Source organism: Fusarium phalaenopsidis, assembly GCF_050370095.1.
Source record: "Fusarium phalaenopsidis strain FUZ10S chromosome Unknown contig_32298, whole genome shotgun sequence".
Lineage (NCBI taxonomy): Eukaryota > Fungi > Ascomycota > Sordariomycetes > Hypocreales > Nectriaceae > Fusarium > Fusarium phalaenopsidis.
The window spans coordinates 2,033,654-2,049,275 of record NW_028145407.1 but is presented as its reverse complement, the minus strand read 5'-3'; the positions used below and the strand labels follow the sequence as shown (position 1 = coordinate 2,049,275).

The window sequence follows — 15,622 nt, the reverse complement described above, 5'->3', positions numbered from 1 at the left end:
ACAGCAATCATGTCGTATTACGACATAGACGCCATCCTAACGGATGCAGAGGTATACCTCCCAACCGCCAGTCTCACACGCTCAAAGCTCACATATGCCCAGAAAGTCCCATGCCAATTCGAAATCGACGTCCCCTACCTCGGCCACCTCGACAACTCCCCCCACGGCCTAAAATCAAACACGTCCCTGAACCTCCCCCTCTGGCTCGCAGAGATGCTCGCCCTTGCCTCGACCCCAACATCCCGCGCCCCTCTGACTCTCAACCTTCCCCCGTGCCTGTCCGCCATCGTGCTCGCGGCTCTGAGGGCCGATCCGCGAGCTGTGCCGCTGAGGGATCAGAGCGCGCACTTTTACGGTGTGGGCGTTAGGATGCTGGATTTATTCGATGAGAGGGATATCGCAGAGGTTTTGAGAAAGACTTTTGTTGTTAGGGCGGGTGAGGTTGGACTTCATGCTAGAAAAGCTGATGAGGGCGTTGGGGGTAATGGAGGTGAATTTCTGAGGGGACTGGAGGAGTGGGAGAGGGCACTATTCAGGAGAGGCCACGATGGAGTCAAGGGGGCCAAGGAGTGGACGGAAAAGGTCAAGAAGACGTGATGAGCATAGGACAGACACGGAGGGTCAAGGACAAACACACGCCCGAGGACAAAGATACCCATGAGAGATGCCTGGATAGGCACTACGCGTCCATGAAATATTAAACTTGCAAATGGATTAATTAATTGACTCGAACATCACGAAAACAACCGAAAAAAAAAAAAAACAGCGAGGGATAAATCGCGTGCATCTTTCAGCACGTTCTATTGCCGACTCCGACTCCTACGCCTTGAAGCCAGCCGAGGTTCCCATCCGTATAGAGGCAAAAAGGTACTCATCCATCCGCTCAGTAATGTTCCAACCGAACGACAAGCCCGGCATTTCCCCAGCATGCCCCCAGATCTAAACCCCATGTTTATATCCCCAACATCATGTACACTTCAACTCTCCCGATATCCAGCCGCTCTAGTACGAAAAACCCCCTCATCTCGAGGTGCAAAACAAACGCTGTTTCCCCATCATTTGATCCTTCCCAAGGATCCCCAAAACAAAAACGCCATGCTCAAAAGTCGAGTTGGATCCCACATGTACAGCAAGAAATGCAACCGACTCCTGTTTTTCCTCTCCCGAGAAACCCCAATACCGACCGGCCCCAATGTATCATGGTCGCGCGATGAAGCACTTTCAATCGCGCTGTGAATAAACGTATAGGTCCCGCGCCATACAACAGCCGGGACCTGGTGGCTGTCCCTCCAGGGATCGAGCCGGGTTGAGCGTAACCACCAGTTGCCAAGGGATTCGCTGAATAGTAAACCAGAGAGTAATCATCGACGCCGTGACGGTAAGAAATAAGAAAGATTCGGAGGCGAAGAAGAGAAACAGCAATCATAAAACAGGCTCCTTGAAAGTCATTAAATGTGAAGGGGAAATCGGAAAGGCCAGACCAAAGGATGGCACCCTTGGTCTGGGGAAAGACTGCTGTCCAGAGGAAAGCAGATTACTGAGTTCAAGATGCCAGAGTGGGCATTGTCGTATCGACCCATCGTTGACTTGAACTCGGTTAAGGGCTTTTTTTTGTGTTTTGTTCTTTTCGCCCATCCTTATCCCTTGGTACGTTTGGTGCTTGACAATAACTCGACGTTGAGATCTAGTTCGGCGAAGCACGCCAACTGGTGGAGGTTGGAAAATATCCGTAAGGAAATAAACGAGAACGGTCACCGATACTCCAGGGAACCCCAACCCCTGTCGCCATCATGCCTCAAGCCCACTGGACAAGGTGAGACATGTCCTGGTAGGTCGATGGGGTGATGGTGTTTGTGGATGAGAGGTTCGACCCATAGGCCGAGGAGCCCTGGTCCGAGAAGGCATAGTTGTCGCTCAGAGCGACCAGGGGAGACCCATCCGAGAAAGGCGAGTACCCGAAGCTGCCGGCAGACGAGATGGGGGCCTGGATGCTAAGCTCACCGCTGGCTCCAGCCAACATGACGGGATCAGCACCCTCAAGGGCGATATCGTAGGTCTCGCCATAAGGGCTCATGCTGCTGCCAGTGCCATACATCTCCATCTGGTTTGGTAGGCTAGAGCCCTCCATCTCGGCATCAACCATGTCCGAGTCGCCCTCCTCCTGATCCATGATGGGGGATTCGTTCTGGCCAACCTCGACCGTCTTCTCGACGAACCAGGCCTTGAGCTCAGACATGGGAGGCCAGTCGCCGCCGCCCTTGCCTCCGCGCTTCTCATCACCGTTGGCACCCTTCTTGCCCCGGGGAGTCTTGGGCTTGAAGTGTGTGCGGCGAAGATGAGCGGCTGCGTTGTAATAGGCGCCATACTCCTTTCCAGAGGTGCACGCCTTGCACTTGGACAAGGGGTTTACGGCCTTGACGTTGGACTTGATACCAACTGTCGCTGGGTCACGGCAGACAAACTTCTTGACAATACCCTCGTGCTTGGCGTTGATGTGCCGGCGAAGCTCATGGTCGCCACGGAAGCCATCTGGATGCTCATTGCACTGGGTGCAGTGAACCTTGGGGTGCTTGGGTCGCTGGTAGCTGCTCTTGTTCACAGGCACCTTGGCCTCCTTCTTGGTAGCAGTCGAGTTGGCTTCGGCCTTGATCGTCTCCTCCTTGGGCTTGGGGGCAAGCTGAAGGGTCTTGGCGGACTGCAAAACACGCACTCGGGCTTCTGCGGCTCTGCGCTCAAGGTTGGAGGCATTCGATCGCACACTTGAGATACTTGTGTTGGAAGCAGATCGCTCCATGTCGGCGGACTCTGGTGACGACAAGAGTGAGTTCTTGTTGGCGGTTGCCCACTGCTGAGTAGCAGTGGTGGAGGAAAGATTTGCGCCGAGGCCGATGAGATCATGCTCAGGCGTGTACTGCTTGCTGGTGGGGTAGAGGTTGGTAGAGCTGGGAGAAAGATCCGGAGCAACGAGCCCGTCGATGTGGGACTGTGATGATTCCATGGCGGCCATGGGAACCCCAAAGTTATCCAAGGCGCTATTTTGGCGTGTCAAAGGACTCGGGGCCTCGGTGACAGAGGGGCCGGAGATCATCGAAGGACACGCTGATGAGAGAGGGTAACTGCAGGGCACATTGGAGGAGAGGCTTGAGGAAAGGCTTGAGAAGGCGTTTGTGGAGGCCATGTTGTATGAGAAGTTTGAGAAGGACGGGTCAAACTGCTGCGAGCTTTGAGGAATCTCGGTGTACATCTCCAGGAAGTCGCCAGGATCCATGCCAATGTTGAGAGGTTGGTTCTCCTGGACGCTGGGCAGTCGTTCGGATGCGCCCTGGAGGGACTGGTTGGCGGGCTCATCTTGAGAAGCGCAGAAGCGACCGATGGACGGGTTAAGAGGAGCGATGCGGTTCCCAGTTTGTGAAAAGGGCATGTGAGACTCGGACTGAGCTGACATGCTTCGGCTCATGGGGACTGTAGCGCTCGACTGCTGGGAGTATGCTCTCCTCTCGCGCTTGTGAGCCTGGAGGTTCGCATTGCGTTCCTATGGTGTGTCAGAGGGTGGGCATGAGGCGATACGTCAGGGTGTGTTCCATACCGTGATGGCACTCTTTATTTGTTGTGTGGGATAGCTAATGGTAGACTTGCTACGAGAGAGACCACTACTTCGTGCACTTGAGCCGTAGCCGGGAAGCTGATAGCCCTGGGCCAGCGAGTACCCGTAGTTCTGGGCGAAGTGATTTAGGGTTGAAGGATCTCCTCTGAACTGATCCTGCACCAACTGCTCGAGGTTGCTATTCCGTTCGGTGAGGAGCTGCACCCGACGTTGTAGCTCCTCGATATTGGTGTTGTCTAAATTCATCTTTGTATTGACGTCAAGTTGCACGCGGGATGATAGACGATGCAAGCGAACAAGATGTGTGAGGCGGGAAGCGCGCAAGATAGGATAACCTTGACAGGCTCACGATGCGATAGACGCTGGTGTAAGCCGGACGTTGGACGATGGGGTAGCTGCGTCAAAAGTGGGCAGCCTTGCTAACCTGTGGGTGGATGGCGAACAAGTAAAAAGCTGAGGCGGACGAGAGGATCAAGAACTGAGGACAGATCTGAGGCTCACGCTGGTCGCGGTTGGAAAAGTGGGATATGTGAGTCGAGAAAGACGACGGAGAAGGGAAGGACAAGAACAAGAGCGTGAACGAAGATGCGGACGGGATGGAGGATTAATACGTGAGCCGGGATGGAGAGAACAGGCGGCCCAGTCGTTCTGACGAGGCTTCCAATACCCACCCTCGAGCAGGGGTGAGCAGGGATGGTGGAACTGGGCGGTAGCTGCGGTGTGTGGACTCGTACTGTAGAAAGGATCTTGGTGGGTGGGCTAATTAAGGTGTAGTATGCTGTACAGTACAGGACAGCAGAGACCGACCGACCGCGGGTCCCGGGCGTGCGTGGGCGTGTGACGATGATGTAGCGTGCGTCTTGGGTGGTGTGTTTCGAGGGAATGAGGAGGAGATTCGCTCTGGCAGAGTGTTGGTGATTGCTGGCGAGCTGAATTATGGATGCCAGTGTAGTGGCCTGACGGGAGGGAGAGACGTTGATAATAAATCAACTGCACGCGACGAGTGACAGACTGAAGGCAGATTCTTGACAAATGCACGTTGAAGACGCTGATGCAGGGCTAGAAGCTGCCGCTAGCTAGGTACTGTATCCGTAGATGGCCTGCTTTTGGTGTTTGAGATGCAGATTGAAATAAAGATGAAAATGACCTTGAAGACGTGGGATGAGACAGGAATGGGGCCCATCCCATGGGACCTGGGCGAAAGATGGAAAGAGCCCCCAAATCCAAGCCCGGCCAAGGTGGACGCGTGACGACACCTCAGCAAAGAGTCCGCCCGTTGACAGCACGCATGGCTTCACCTCCAGGGGGTTCCACCCGCTAACAAACGTCCTCTCCAAAAGCCAAAACGGTCGCTGGAGGTCGGCATGTTCGGTGCCCGTTGAGTGCTGTAAGCTCCGTGCCTCCAGCTGGCAGAGAGGTCTCCTTACCGGTGAGGTCGACCCACTAATAAAACACCCCGGGTAAAGTTGTCTCAATCCAAAAAAAGAGCCCCCGACAAAAAAGAAAAAAAGGGCCAACTCCAACAGAAAAACATCCCTGTCGGCTGACGCCCGGCTACAGAGTGGAGTCCTGATGACGCTCATTGGATGTTTCAAGCCGTCCCTCGAAAGCGGGTTGGCTCCTTGCCCTGGTCTGGCCTGCTGCGACCACTACAACCTTTTTACTCGTCTCGCTCTCGGTTTGCGCGTACAGCCCAAGCCCAACTCTATTCGAAGACGACGAAACGGGTTGAAACGAGGCAGCTGTTTAGGGGCGTAAGAGGCTGAGTCGGGCTGTGTACTGTAGGTACTCGTTTGCCTGCTTGCTATGACTCTTATGTTTGTGTGTGATACAAGTGCAAAACGCAACATGTTGTGTATATCGATGGGAAAACAAGAACCTGTCCAAGAGTCTAGGACTCGCTCTGAGTGAGACATAACGGCAAGCCGCAGATTTCTGACACCTCACGATCCATCCCCAACTCCCGACCACCATCTCTCATTCCTGGTAGCTGGCTACGTAATTAGCGGCGGCATCAGTCGTCATTCTCGATACGGGCGGTGGCTTGTACAGTAAAGAGGAAAGAGCCCCAGCCAGCCTCAGCCCAAGGACAACACAAAGAAGCAACGTTGAGAACAGTTACAACCCACCCTTGGGAAACCCCCAAGACTGAGTGGACTTGCATGACGTCCGTCCAATACAGCATGCAGCCCGCCAACAGAAGAAATCGGCAGCAAAAAGCAACGACAACTCAAGGAGCGGTGCGTGGCCTGGGGCATTTCTTGGTTCTTGGGGGGAATGGGATGGGATCCATGATCCAATGCGAGATGGATGTCATGGATCGCCCACTCACACAGTGGCATGGCAGAGGCCAACGAAGAGCGGGCACTGGGCGGGCGCCAGGGGGGCACCGACGCCAGAAGCGTCTCCGAACGCCAAACCGAGTAATTCAACGTGTCCATCATGGGATGGGGGAGACTGACTACTTCTCTTGCGCCTGCATAACACGCAGCAGCGCAGCAACACACGGGAGTGAGTGAGTGAGACTGCTGCTGCGACAGACAGTTACGAGAGCGGTTACGAGACGGCGTCATATCATGCGCGAGCCCGCTAAAATCTTGACCGGCTGCACCCTCTCTGCCAGGTGCTGTTGTCAGTTCCCGTCTTGGTATTGTCAGTAGGAATGGAAGCTAGGTCTTGAAGATACAAGGGATATTGCTTGGTAGTCCGTATAATCACCGATGGAGTCTCTTGGTTCGATTGCGCCGTATTTTGGTGTAGGTACTGGAGCTATTTTCAGCCCTGTAGGAAGCACTGAGCAGACAATCTCGTAGGCGAGACCAGGAGCCTACCAACACTAGGGAACCGGCGATGCTGATCACCATTTTCCCTGGCATCTATTTGCTGGGCATTCCAGATCAGGTGCCAAGTGCCGCCTCTCTCACTCTTCGCTTACTGAAATGACCCAAGCCCCCGGGTTCAACAGCTCTCGACTTCCACCAGGCGTTATCCCTCGAGAAAATGTGCAGATGGACTCGACCCCTTGATTCGTCTTTACCGCAGCTGAACAACAGATGTGCAGTCGCAACAGAGATGCCATCACCAAGAGTCTGAAAACGTGCTCTGCCTCCACCTCCAACTCCAACGGGTTATATCCCTGCCCGAGCTAGCACCACGCTCCATCTCATTTGCACCCACCTCCCTAGCAAAAACGAGGCAATCAACGAGACGGGGCACCCAGCGATTGGCTCTCGAGCGCGGTCAGGTTGGCCCACCGCATCTCGATTGGCTCCCGCTGTCGCATAGAGTGAGGCGGACGGCGCCATGTTAGCAAGTGTGACTCCCCCCTTCTCCAGACCGAGCCAACCTAATCAGATCCTCTGTCGTTTTCTGCTTCACACCATCTTCTTTTTTGACTGCTTCTTTGTGTTGGCCTCGAAAGAAATAACCTCATGCTCTCGGGGAACTCGGGCCCCTTGCTCAAACGATGTCGATCTCATCGTGTCCTGGACTAGGTCCGACTAGTCTAGACTCTGCGATCTTCACGACGGGACAGGCATGACCCAAGCTTCTCAATCCCTCGACCGAGTCCAATGTCGCGAGGGTTTCGCCCGGGCCCTGTGTCATGCAGTCGAGTACACATGCAGCTACTGTACGAGTTTCTTCTGACTCGAACATGGAAAAAAGCTTGGCTTGGCTGTAATTACCTCGTCCTGCGCGTGTTTTAGTCCCTAGCCCAGGAACAGCAGTTGTCTGTCTGCTGCGTTGTCGGCTTATGCTAGCTTTTGCAACCATCACGGCCGCTGTCTTGATGCCGGGCACCCGGGCGTCTGCAACCTTGAGAGTTGCTTGCAACCCTCTCCGCGGAAGCTCATCCGGATCAACAGCCCCGATTCATCCCCTTCTCGGAATCCGTAGATATCCTCAATCCTCCGAAGACGTTGGTGTTTAGCTGCGACAGATAACATCTCCCGAGCCACCTGAGCTTGTTGGTTGGGCTCTCAGAGACATAAGTTCCACTTTCCACTGCCCCGTTGCCTCGTTTCCTTGCGATGATCATGCGGGCTCAACCTCTGCCATGCCCGTTTCAACTCGAATATTTCGCAGATCATTTACGGAACCGGTCCACCAGCTCCTGGGTCTTGATCCCGTGCCCGTGCGGTGTCGCTTCAGCCGCCCGCGCGCACGTGTGAAGGGGAACGCAATGCAGACCTTGGCCACCCACCGCGCTTGATTGTGTGTTTGCTTACGACGTCTTGATACCTTGCGTGTCGATCCGCGGCTTGGGCAGAACACGTGCGACACCTTTGACAGACGCATGTCTCGATAGTACTAAGCTGGGCGGCACCCCTTTGATAGGCATGCATAGATGTCTCTGCCTTTACCTCCGAGTCTGGGAATGACAACTATTAGCGAGCAACGCGGGAAAACACTAGTCTGCTTTCTCGTCACCTGACTGCAAGTTGCCAGTTGTCTAATTCACAGTTGTGATTATCTCGCAGCTCCAGTCAGCCACCCTACACGCCCACATTTGTCTTGTGAATCCCATAGTTGATTACCTTTTACAATGCCACAATAAGTTGCCTAACGCACTTGGAAATATGCAGGATACTGTAGGGAAACCCTGGCTCGAGGTGATTAAGCCAAATCGAACAGCTTGTATCTGTTACATGGCTGCATGAAGGAGTTCGTAATGCCTTTGGCGAGCCCGAAGCAAGCTTCAACTAGGGCTGATGTCTACATAACGAACCATGACTCGACAAACCACTGTCGGCAGTCTATGCTTCTTGGTTCCGGCAGCCAAACGGGACGTGTCCGTCAACGCTGGGATCTCCTTGGGATGATTCTCCAACATCATGCCATGATAAGCGCTTAGCGTTCTGCTAGAGCCATATCTTAGGAGTCACGCAGACTCAGCAATGACCAACACCCACAGACGCCAGTTCCAACTCGGTAGGCACCTCGCCGTAATCGTCGTCCGAGCTCGGGTCTAGCGGCCCGGCGATGAGATCGAAGCAGCATATCGTGGATCTCCTCAACCACCGGGACCAGGACCCTTTTGTCTGCCGACTCGGGGGTGCCCACCTGGCCCCGGAGGTGGCAAACTGCCCACCGAGACACGTGTAGTGCTCCGAGGAGCTCTCCTGGCGGCTGGCTCCCCTCCCGGAACGAGGATGTTCCTGGCAACGGCATGTGCCGGTGACAGGCCTTGTTGAGCGCCATCGAGCCATGTTGGGCTCTTGGTTACAGATTTAAAGTTGTTGACTTGAGACGAACCTTGCACACCAAGGAGCAAATGTCTTGTCTCCTCAATAGGGCATCCAGGAGAGGAGACAACTAGGCATCTAGGTAAGGAGATGAGGTATGAGGTAATAGTCAGTTGCTTGGTTGTATCCTCCAATTTAGACAGTAATTATTATTAGCTACTCATCTCGTATCGGCGGCAATGCCGACTCGGCCCCTCTTAATCTCCTAGGCTCCGTAGTGTCAGTCCGTTAGAAGTGGAAATGGCCGGCGTCGTGCTCGGGGCGGCCCTGGAGAACCATGCGCCGTCCAAAGCCGAAATCGTCGGACGGTGGTTTCCCTTACCTGACACCGGCGAAACTTCGGAAGACTGGTGCTTCGCAAGATGACGCCTGGCTTCAACCAATCGAAACCCCACAGCTCGGCCCATCATGACACCTCTCTCACTAACGCTTGGCAGGCCGACTAAGCGGGTGGTTGACGTGACCTTTCTCATCTCCTTGAGCTCTATGTGAGCTATTCACGGCACATTACGGCACAATGCGCCGGTTCAACTTGGCACTCCTGGCTGTGATCCAGCTTGCACAAGCTCGCTCTCCGAGCTTTAGCATCCACGAGGATCTGTTGACGTATCCTCAGGTAAGCCATCCCGGGATGCCGAGGGGTTGACTGATGCTCACTGTTGGCAGTTTGAGGTCATCTTCGCCGACGACTACATCTCCGAGAAGGACGCCAATTCCCTATTGGAACAGAGTGTTCAGCATTCCACCTACTCGGCCGACTTTGCGCAATCTACCCTCCAGCAGGTCCGAGAGGCCAACGAGCGCGACAATGACCAGACCAACGAAGGCGAAACAGGCCTGTCGCATACATACGAGCTGATGAAGCTTCCTCCCCACCAGTACCTATGCTCCATTCCCGTCATACAACCCCCGGCGCCCGAGAACAAGACCGCCAACGAGCTCGCCAAGGCCGAGGAGGCACGCGAGCTTAGTCGTGCGACTGCGAGTGGATGGGAGCTGCTGGGGCAATTAGAGAATTCATGCCTCTACTTTATGTCAGGATGGTGGAGCTACAGCTTCTGCAATAACCGAGAGATTGTTCAGTTCCACGCACTTCCTTCCATACCCAACGGACAACCTCCTAAGCGCGACCCGAACACAGCTCAGTTTGTCCTGGGACGGACACCTGCGATCCCTCACAATGCTGCGTACCAGGCTAAGAAGAATGGCCAGGAGGAGCCGGCTCCAGCAGAGCTGCAGGTCAAGGGCGACCAGCGATATCTGATCCAGCGACTGGAGGGAGGAACCATCTGCGACTTGACAGGACGGGAGCGTACCATCGAAGTCCAGTATCACTGTGTACCGGGCATGAAGAGCGATCGAATCGGCTGGATCAAGGAGGTGACAATTTGCGCTTACCTCATGGTGGTGAACACCCCGCGCCTTTGCAACGATGTCGCTTTCCTGCCCCCCGAGGAGACGAGGGCGAACCCTATTACCTGTAAACTCATCGTTGGAGAGAACGACACTCCCCCTTTACTGGATCAAACCGCCCCCGTTGAGGCGCCCATCGCTCAAGAAGCGAAGCAGCAAGAAGGCTCAACCGCCCAAGACGAGCCTCCCGCGAAGGAGCAGGTCAACATCGGTGGCGTGATTGTCGGCGCACGGAATGTCCTCTCTTTTGCCGATGAAGCTGGGAAGCCGCCTGCGAAGCTCGCTCCTCCTCAGAGTTACTTTGCCAACACGGATACGGATGCCGAGCGCTTTATCGAAGTGGTGGCCTCTGGAAAGTCTGCGGAGGAAGGCGGCGAGTCTAAGGTTCTCGGCAACCCAGAGCTTGAGAGGCTGGACCTTCAGCCCAGTGTGGTGAAGGACATGGCGGAGAGGATGAAGAAGATGGCAGGGAAGCACGGTTGGAAGCTGGAGCTCGTTGAGTTGCCGGGCGGTGACAAAGAGTTGAGAGGCTATATCGACGCGGATGAGGATGAGTTGGCCAAGGACAAGGCTCAAAGGAAGCAGGAAGCGGCTGCAGGTAAACAGGAGGAAAAGAAGGTAGCCGAAGGTCAGGGCGAGGTGAAGAGTGAGAAGAACGAAGAGAAGGATGAGAAGCAGCAGGAGAAGAGTGAGAAGGCTGAGGAGAAGAAGGGGGCAGAGGGAAGTCAGGAGGAATTCTTCCAGAAGCAAGAGCTGTGATTGAGTAGACCTTGTTCGGCGTTATGGTATGGGTTATTGATAGCATGAATATACATTTCACGGGCATATGTGTGTTGTACGCATATTTGACTTTCATTCACTTGATGCCTATCTGTTGTCATTGTCGAAGAGCTATAAACTCGCTTGATCTTATGTGCGATGGGTTCTTGGTCAGGTGTATGCATTCACCTCCCGGCCACCTGCACGGTTTGCTAGATGAGTTTGCTGGTTCTGGACACTGGCCCTGGTCTCTGATGCGATGAGATCTACGGTTTGGCGGCGATACCCTTGATGGTTAATGGTAGAGGTTTATGACGAGGGCGACTTGCTGTAGGCTGATTCGGGAGTCACGGTGGGAGGCGAAACTCTTTTGTATCGCATTTGATGGGGGAATGAAACGATTCCCATGCAACCCAAGGCTCGCCCGACGCCCTTGTTAGCCTACTCCTGTCACAGATAGAGTTATGGGCACAGCACCTAGTATTGAACGTGGTTTCTCATGAACTGTACCGACACCATGCCCAATGCCGCGCGACGACGTACCCGAGCTGTCTGGGGCAATGCGTACCCAAGATATCCCCCTTTTGATCGGTAGAAGTTTAAGGCTTACGGATTCCTGCTGCAAGAAGACGCAGTTAGAATGATTAGAATGGCCTTGTAGTTCTCGCTCGATTGGGGCAAGCCCTCTGTATGTGATTGAAGCTTGAATTCTTTGCTGAACGTTGGATGGATGTCGCCCTATATCACAACTCTCCTCTTTCTACTCCTTGCTGAATCCAACCAGTGAGGGATCCCCGTTATCTTAGAGCACCAGGGCTCAAGGCAAACTTACTAGGTATGTGCACCTGTATACGCTCCCAATGGCATGAAGCTGGTGCGATTAGTAAGAGGCAGACCAGTGTTGCACAGAGAGTCAACTCCTGCACGCAGCTTGGCCCAGTCATCCGGAATTATAAAACAGTACGCTGCTTGTGGCGGATTCTTGCAGATATTCTCCATGAGAACTGCTTGGAGTGTACTAGAATGAAGAGCGGAAATCACAATCTTGAACGGTGAGAAAGGATGCATCATTTGGATGTTGGCGGTGAAGGCATTTGAGCAGCCTCTGGCAACTACTCGAGAGCAACACCATGGCGACTCAATTCTGACGCACAATAGAGTGGCTCAATTACCTGATCATGTTCACTTTGAGAAGAGCTCAAGCGGTGCATAGCTTGCCACATTCTCTGGTCCCTGGTCTGTACTACAACTTCACCTAGACCTGGCTGTCCTTTTACTCATCTACTCCCGACTCGTCATCTTGCTTGACCCCCAAATGACGAAGCAATGATGTTTTAGGTGCTTCTTGATACTGCATTGTCGTTCCAGCTGGAGTTCCAAACCGCAGTGCGAAGTACAAACTCTTGATATGTGCGTAGTTGGACTTGACATAGGGTACGGCATGCTCACACAGCGGCTCTGGGGGCGACGAGGAACCAAGGGAGTTTGCTCTGTCTGATATCTATTGCTATTTTCTCAAAGTTGATGCCACCAGGGATTGTTCCTCCCCTGAAGACTCTTTCCTTGACGAGTTCACGCAACCTATCGTCGAGTGACAAGCTGCCACGGTATGGACGGCCGCTTAGTATTTTGCAAAGTCCAAACTGGGAGGCAAATTCACTGAGAAGACAAGGCCATGGAATGAATGAGTGACAATCGAGCACCGTGCATAGCCGGTGATCAGATCTTGACACACCAGTCAGGTTTCTTGGTGCGACAGGATTGCGTAGAAAGTCACACCACAATCATGATATCAAGAATGAAGGTAAAATTCTGCCACGCTTCTTGGTTGAATAGCATCGGCGATGTTTTGCAGACGGGCCTAGAAGCACGGCGGTAGATCTGGAAACAGGTATTACTGCGATTTTAACTTGATGGCAACATTACTGACCAACGATGGGGCTCTTTGCACACCGATATTGGACAGTGGTCGGAACTATAGACCGGACGACATTGTGCCCAGACGGCGGTGGCAAGACGTAGAGATACAGCAAGCTTGATGTCCCCTTCGGCGTGTTGCTAGTTTAGTTATCCGTACCTTGGTCAAAGGAGCTTGTCAAGTCGTGGAGCAAAAAGCGTTTGCCACTGGGAGCCAAGCAGATTGCTGTCGTAATAAAGATGCTTGCGGAAGGGCGGCTTCGGATATCCGCAGACAAGAAGCCGCATGATCGCGTGGCATAGCTTGTGGAATGTCAATTTGGCCCACGATCAATAGCGCCGTGGTCCTGCCATCTGCCCGTTGGACAAGGAGGCGTCTAGACTTGGGCCAAGAGGCTTTGTTTGTCATGGTCGGGCTGATGTTTGGCGAGCCTGATAAACGCCAAGGCTTGATAGATCTGCAATGCTTAACGTTACCTTGTTCCAAGCCTTGCGAGAATCTCTGCGTTTCTTGTCGAGATTTTTTGGCAAGGGGAATTCTGCGATACCCATCCCTGTGATACTTTCCACAGCATTTCAGCTCTTCACTTGACGGCGAAATGGTCCGAACACGGGCATCTTCGGAAGCCAGATTTTTCAGCTCTTTAGCCTGTGAGCAGGTGTATCCCCTATCCCTGGCGATTTGGTGAACCGCAGATGCAATGCAATAGCCAGACCGCGCCGTCGGAATTGACCGCCTCCTCCAAGTGTTTGCTGCGATGCGGTGCAGTGCGGCACAATGGATTTCAGGCTGCATGGCAGATATGCCGCCAAAGAGGCGGTATGCAAACCCCAGCCGTAGGCCAGATGCGTTTGGACCTGGGCAGTTCCCACTTGGTCGCATCTTGCAGAGCGCATCGTTGATCTGGATCTATTGGACCGTCTGTTGATGCATGTCTGTCTGCGTTCGTAGTAAGTTTGCGAGCTGGCAAAAGGTTCCTGATGGTGGCTGAGAGCTTGGGAAGCATTTGAGGCGTAAAGGTTTCACGTGAGAGGGTGGCCAGCTGCCAGGGCGGCCAAGTCCCGACGGGAAAGGCTTGGGAGGAGGTGAGACTTTGCGGGAAAGGAAGACCAAGGCCGCAAGGGACCCGAGGGGCGTTTTTTGCCTTGACCTCTTCCGTCAAAAGGCGAGGCAAGGGTTTGAAGGTTCTGGGCTGGGTCTATTGAAGCCTGAAGCTACTAAGGCGGACCGAAAGTGACAAGGGCCGGACTCGTTTCACCCGTCGCGTCGCAGCTGGAGGGAGAGAGTCAAAGAAAGTCAAGCGGTTGCTAGATCTTCAAGGACGTATACGAGCACATGGTCTGGCTATTCGACTCAATCGCTTGATGCGAGTGATGATGCGTGGCTTGCAAGGCCCTTGAGGGGTTTCAGTTGCGTTGCTGGTGACAACGACGAGAAACAAGGTGATGAATGGAATGGATGACCGGGAGGAGTTGAAACATCCATGACCGACAGTCAGGTCGAGCCAACGACTTTCCAACGGCCAGCGAGGGAACCGCCGTGTCCGATAAACGGACGAGTGCTGATCCTACAAGGGCCCTCGACTCTTGCTTTTTTTCGTCTGCTGTCTCTCCTCCCCAAGCCACGCTGAGAGACCGTCGTCAGAGAACAGGACGCCAAAAGCAACGGCAGAAGCAAAAAAGCGAGCTCGAGAGAGAGAGAAAGGTGACGACATGGGTATGTTTCCCCTGCCATGTCCCTGTCCGAAAGGGCGCCCCGCTCGCCGGGAGCCAGGGGGCCATGCTCCCCAGGATGACGGGAGAGTGCGTGATTGGTGGACGGGAGGGCTGTTTGCGCAGGAGGAAGTGATGGGAGGTGACGGGAGGGGAAGTAGAGCTTGTTAGTGGAGGGGAGGGGACAAGAGGAGAGTTCTAATTTTGATGTGACAGGCACGCGTTGGATGTGAGAGGACGCGATGCAATATGGACTGAGGGGTCAATATTACATGGAGGATGGATATCAGTCCCTCTATTCGATAACAATGAGCTGCAGATGCCAGGGGATCATCTTCCTCCCCGTGGAAACAGCCGTCAACAAACAACCAAGCACAGGCCAGACTTGGGCCTGATGACCTACCGCAAGCACCTAAATCTCACTTCCCTTGAAAGGAGAAGGACGACTCGCTCGTGGACTATCGGTACCAAAATGACGACCCTCCCTAGCAAGTCCAATTCAACTCCCGAGAGTACACAGCCCACTTCCTGAAACCCTCCCCCACTTCTCAGCCAGAGCGCGTCGCGTCAATCCATGTCGATCCTTTCAATCAATCCACGGAACACGGCCGCCCGCGACCGCGGGCACTAACAACAGCTACCGCGTCCCGCCCAAAATTTTGCTAGTGGGTGCCTGACGGAGCTGCAGCGCTAATGCGGAGGCCCCTACCGTAGCACGACTCTCAGGTTCCAGTTCTTCCTCAAGCCCCCTTGAGCCTGCGGCGGGTTTTATGCCAGGGATCGGTGGCATTGGAATGGATTGGCTCGCGCTCTTGATTTGGGTTTGGCTTTGATTTTTGGCAGACGGGAGGGAAGGAACGTACTATACGTATACTGCACAGTCCATATGTACGCATCACAGACTGTCGCATCCTTTCTTTTTGCTTGCTCCGTCTTCTCCCTCCCTACTCCCCTTTCTCTTTGTGATAAT

At 54.0% G+C, this 15,622-nt stretch overlaps 3 protein-coding genes across 3 annotated transcripts; 2 read left to right on the top strand and 1 right to left on the bottom strand.

Annotated features, from left to right (window-relative positions):
- Positions 1–9: 9 nt before the first annotated feature.
- LRP88_07191 (DNA replication protein PSF3) lies at positions 10–597 on the top strand (the record flags this gene model as incomplete). Its single annotated transcript, XM_083243726.1, has 2 exons — positions 10–51; positions 103–597. 2 exons carry the CDS (start codon positions 10–12, stop codon positions 595–597), a joined length of 537 nt encoding a protein of 178 aa, XP_083100950.1.
- Positions 598–1,795: 1,198 nt separating this feature from the next.
- On the bottom strand, positions 1,796–3,850 carry LRP88_07190 (uncharacterized protein; the record flags this gene model as incomplete). The annotated part of the gene is made up of 2 exons (XM_083243725.1): positions 1,796–3,511; positions 3,587–3,850. The coding sequence occupies 2 exons, from the start codon at positions 3,848–3,850 to the stop codon at positions 1,796–1,798; spliced, it is 1,980 nt and encodes a 659-aa protein (XP_083100949.1).
- A 5,517-nt stretch (positions 3,851–9,367) lies between these two features.
- Positions 9,368–11,022, top strand: LRP88_07189 (glucosidase II beta subunit-like protein-domain-containing protein; the record flags this gene model as incomplete). The annotated part of the gene is made up of 2 exons (XM_083243724.1): positions 9,368–9,466; positions 9,517–11,022. 2 exons carry the CDS (start codon positions 9,368–9,370, stop codon positions 11,020–11,022), a joined length of 1,605 nt encoding a protein of 534 aa, XP_083100948.1.
- Positions 11,023–15,622: the final 4,600 nt, after the last annotated feature.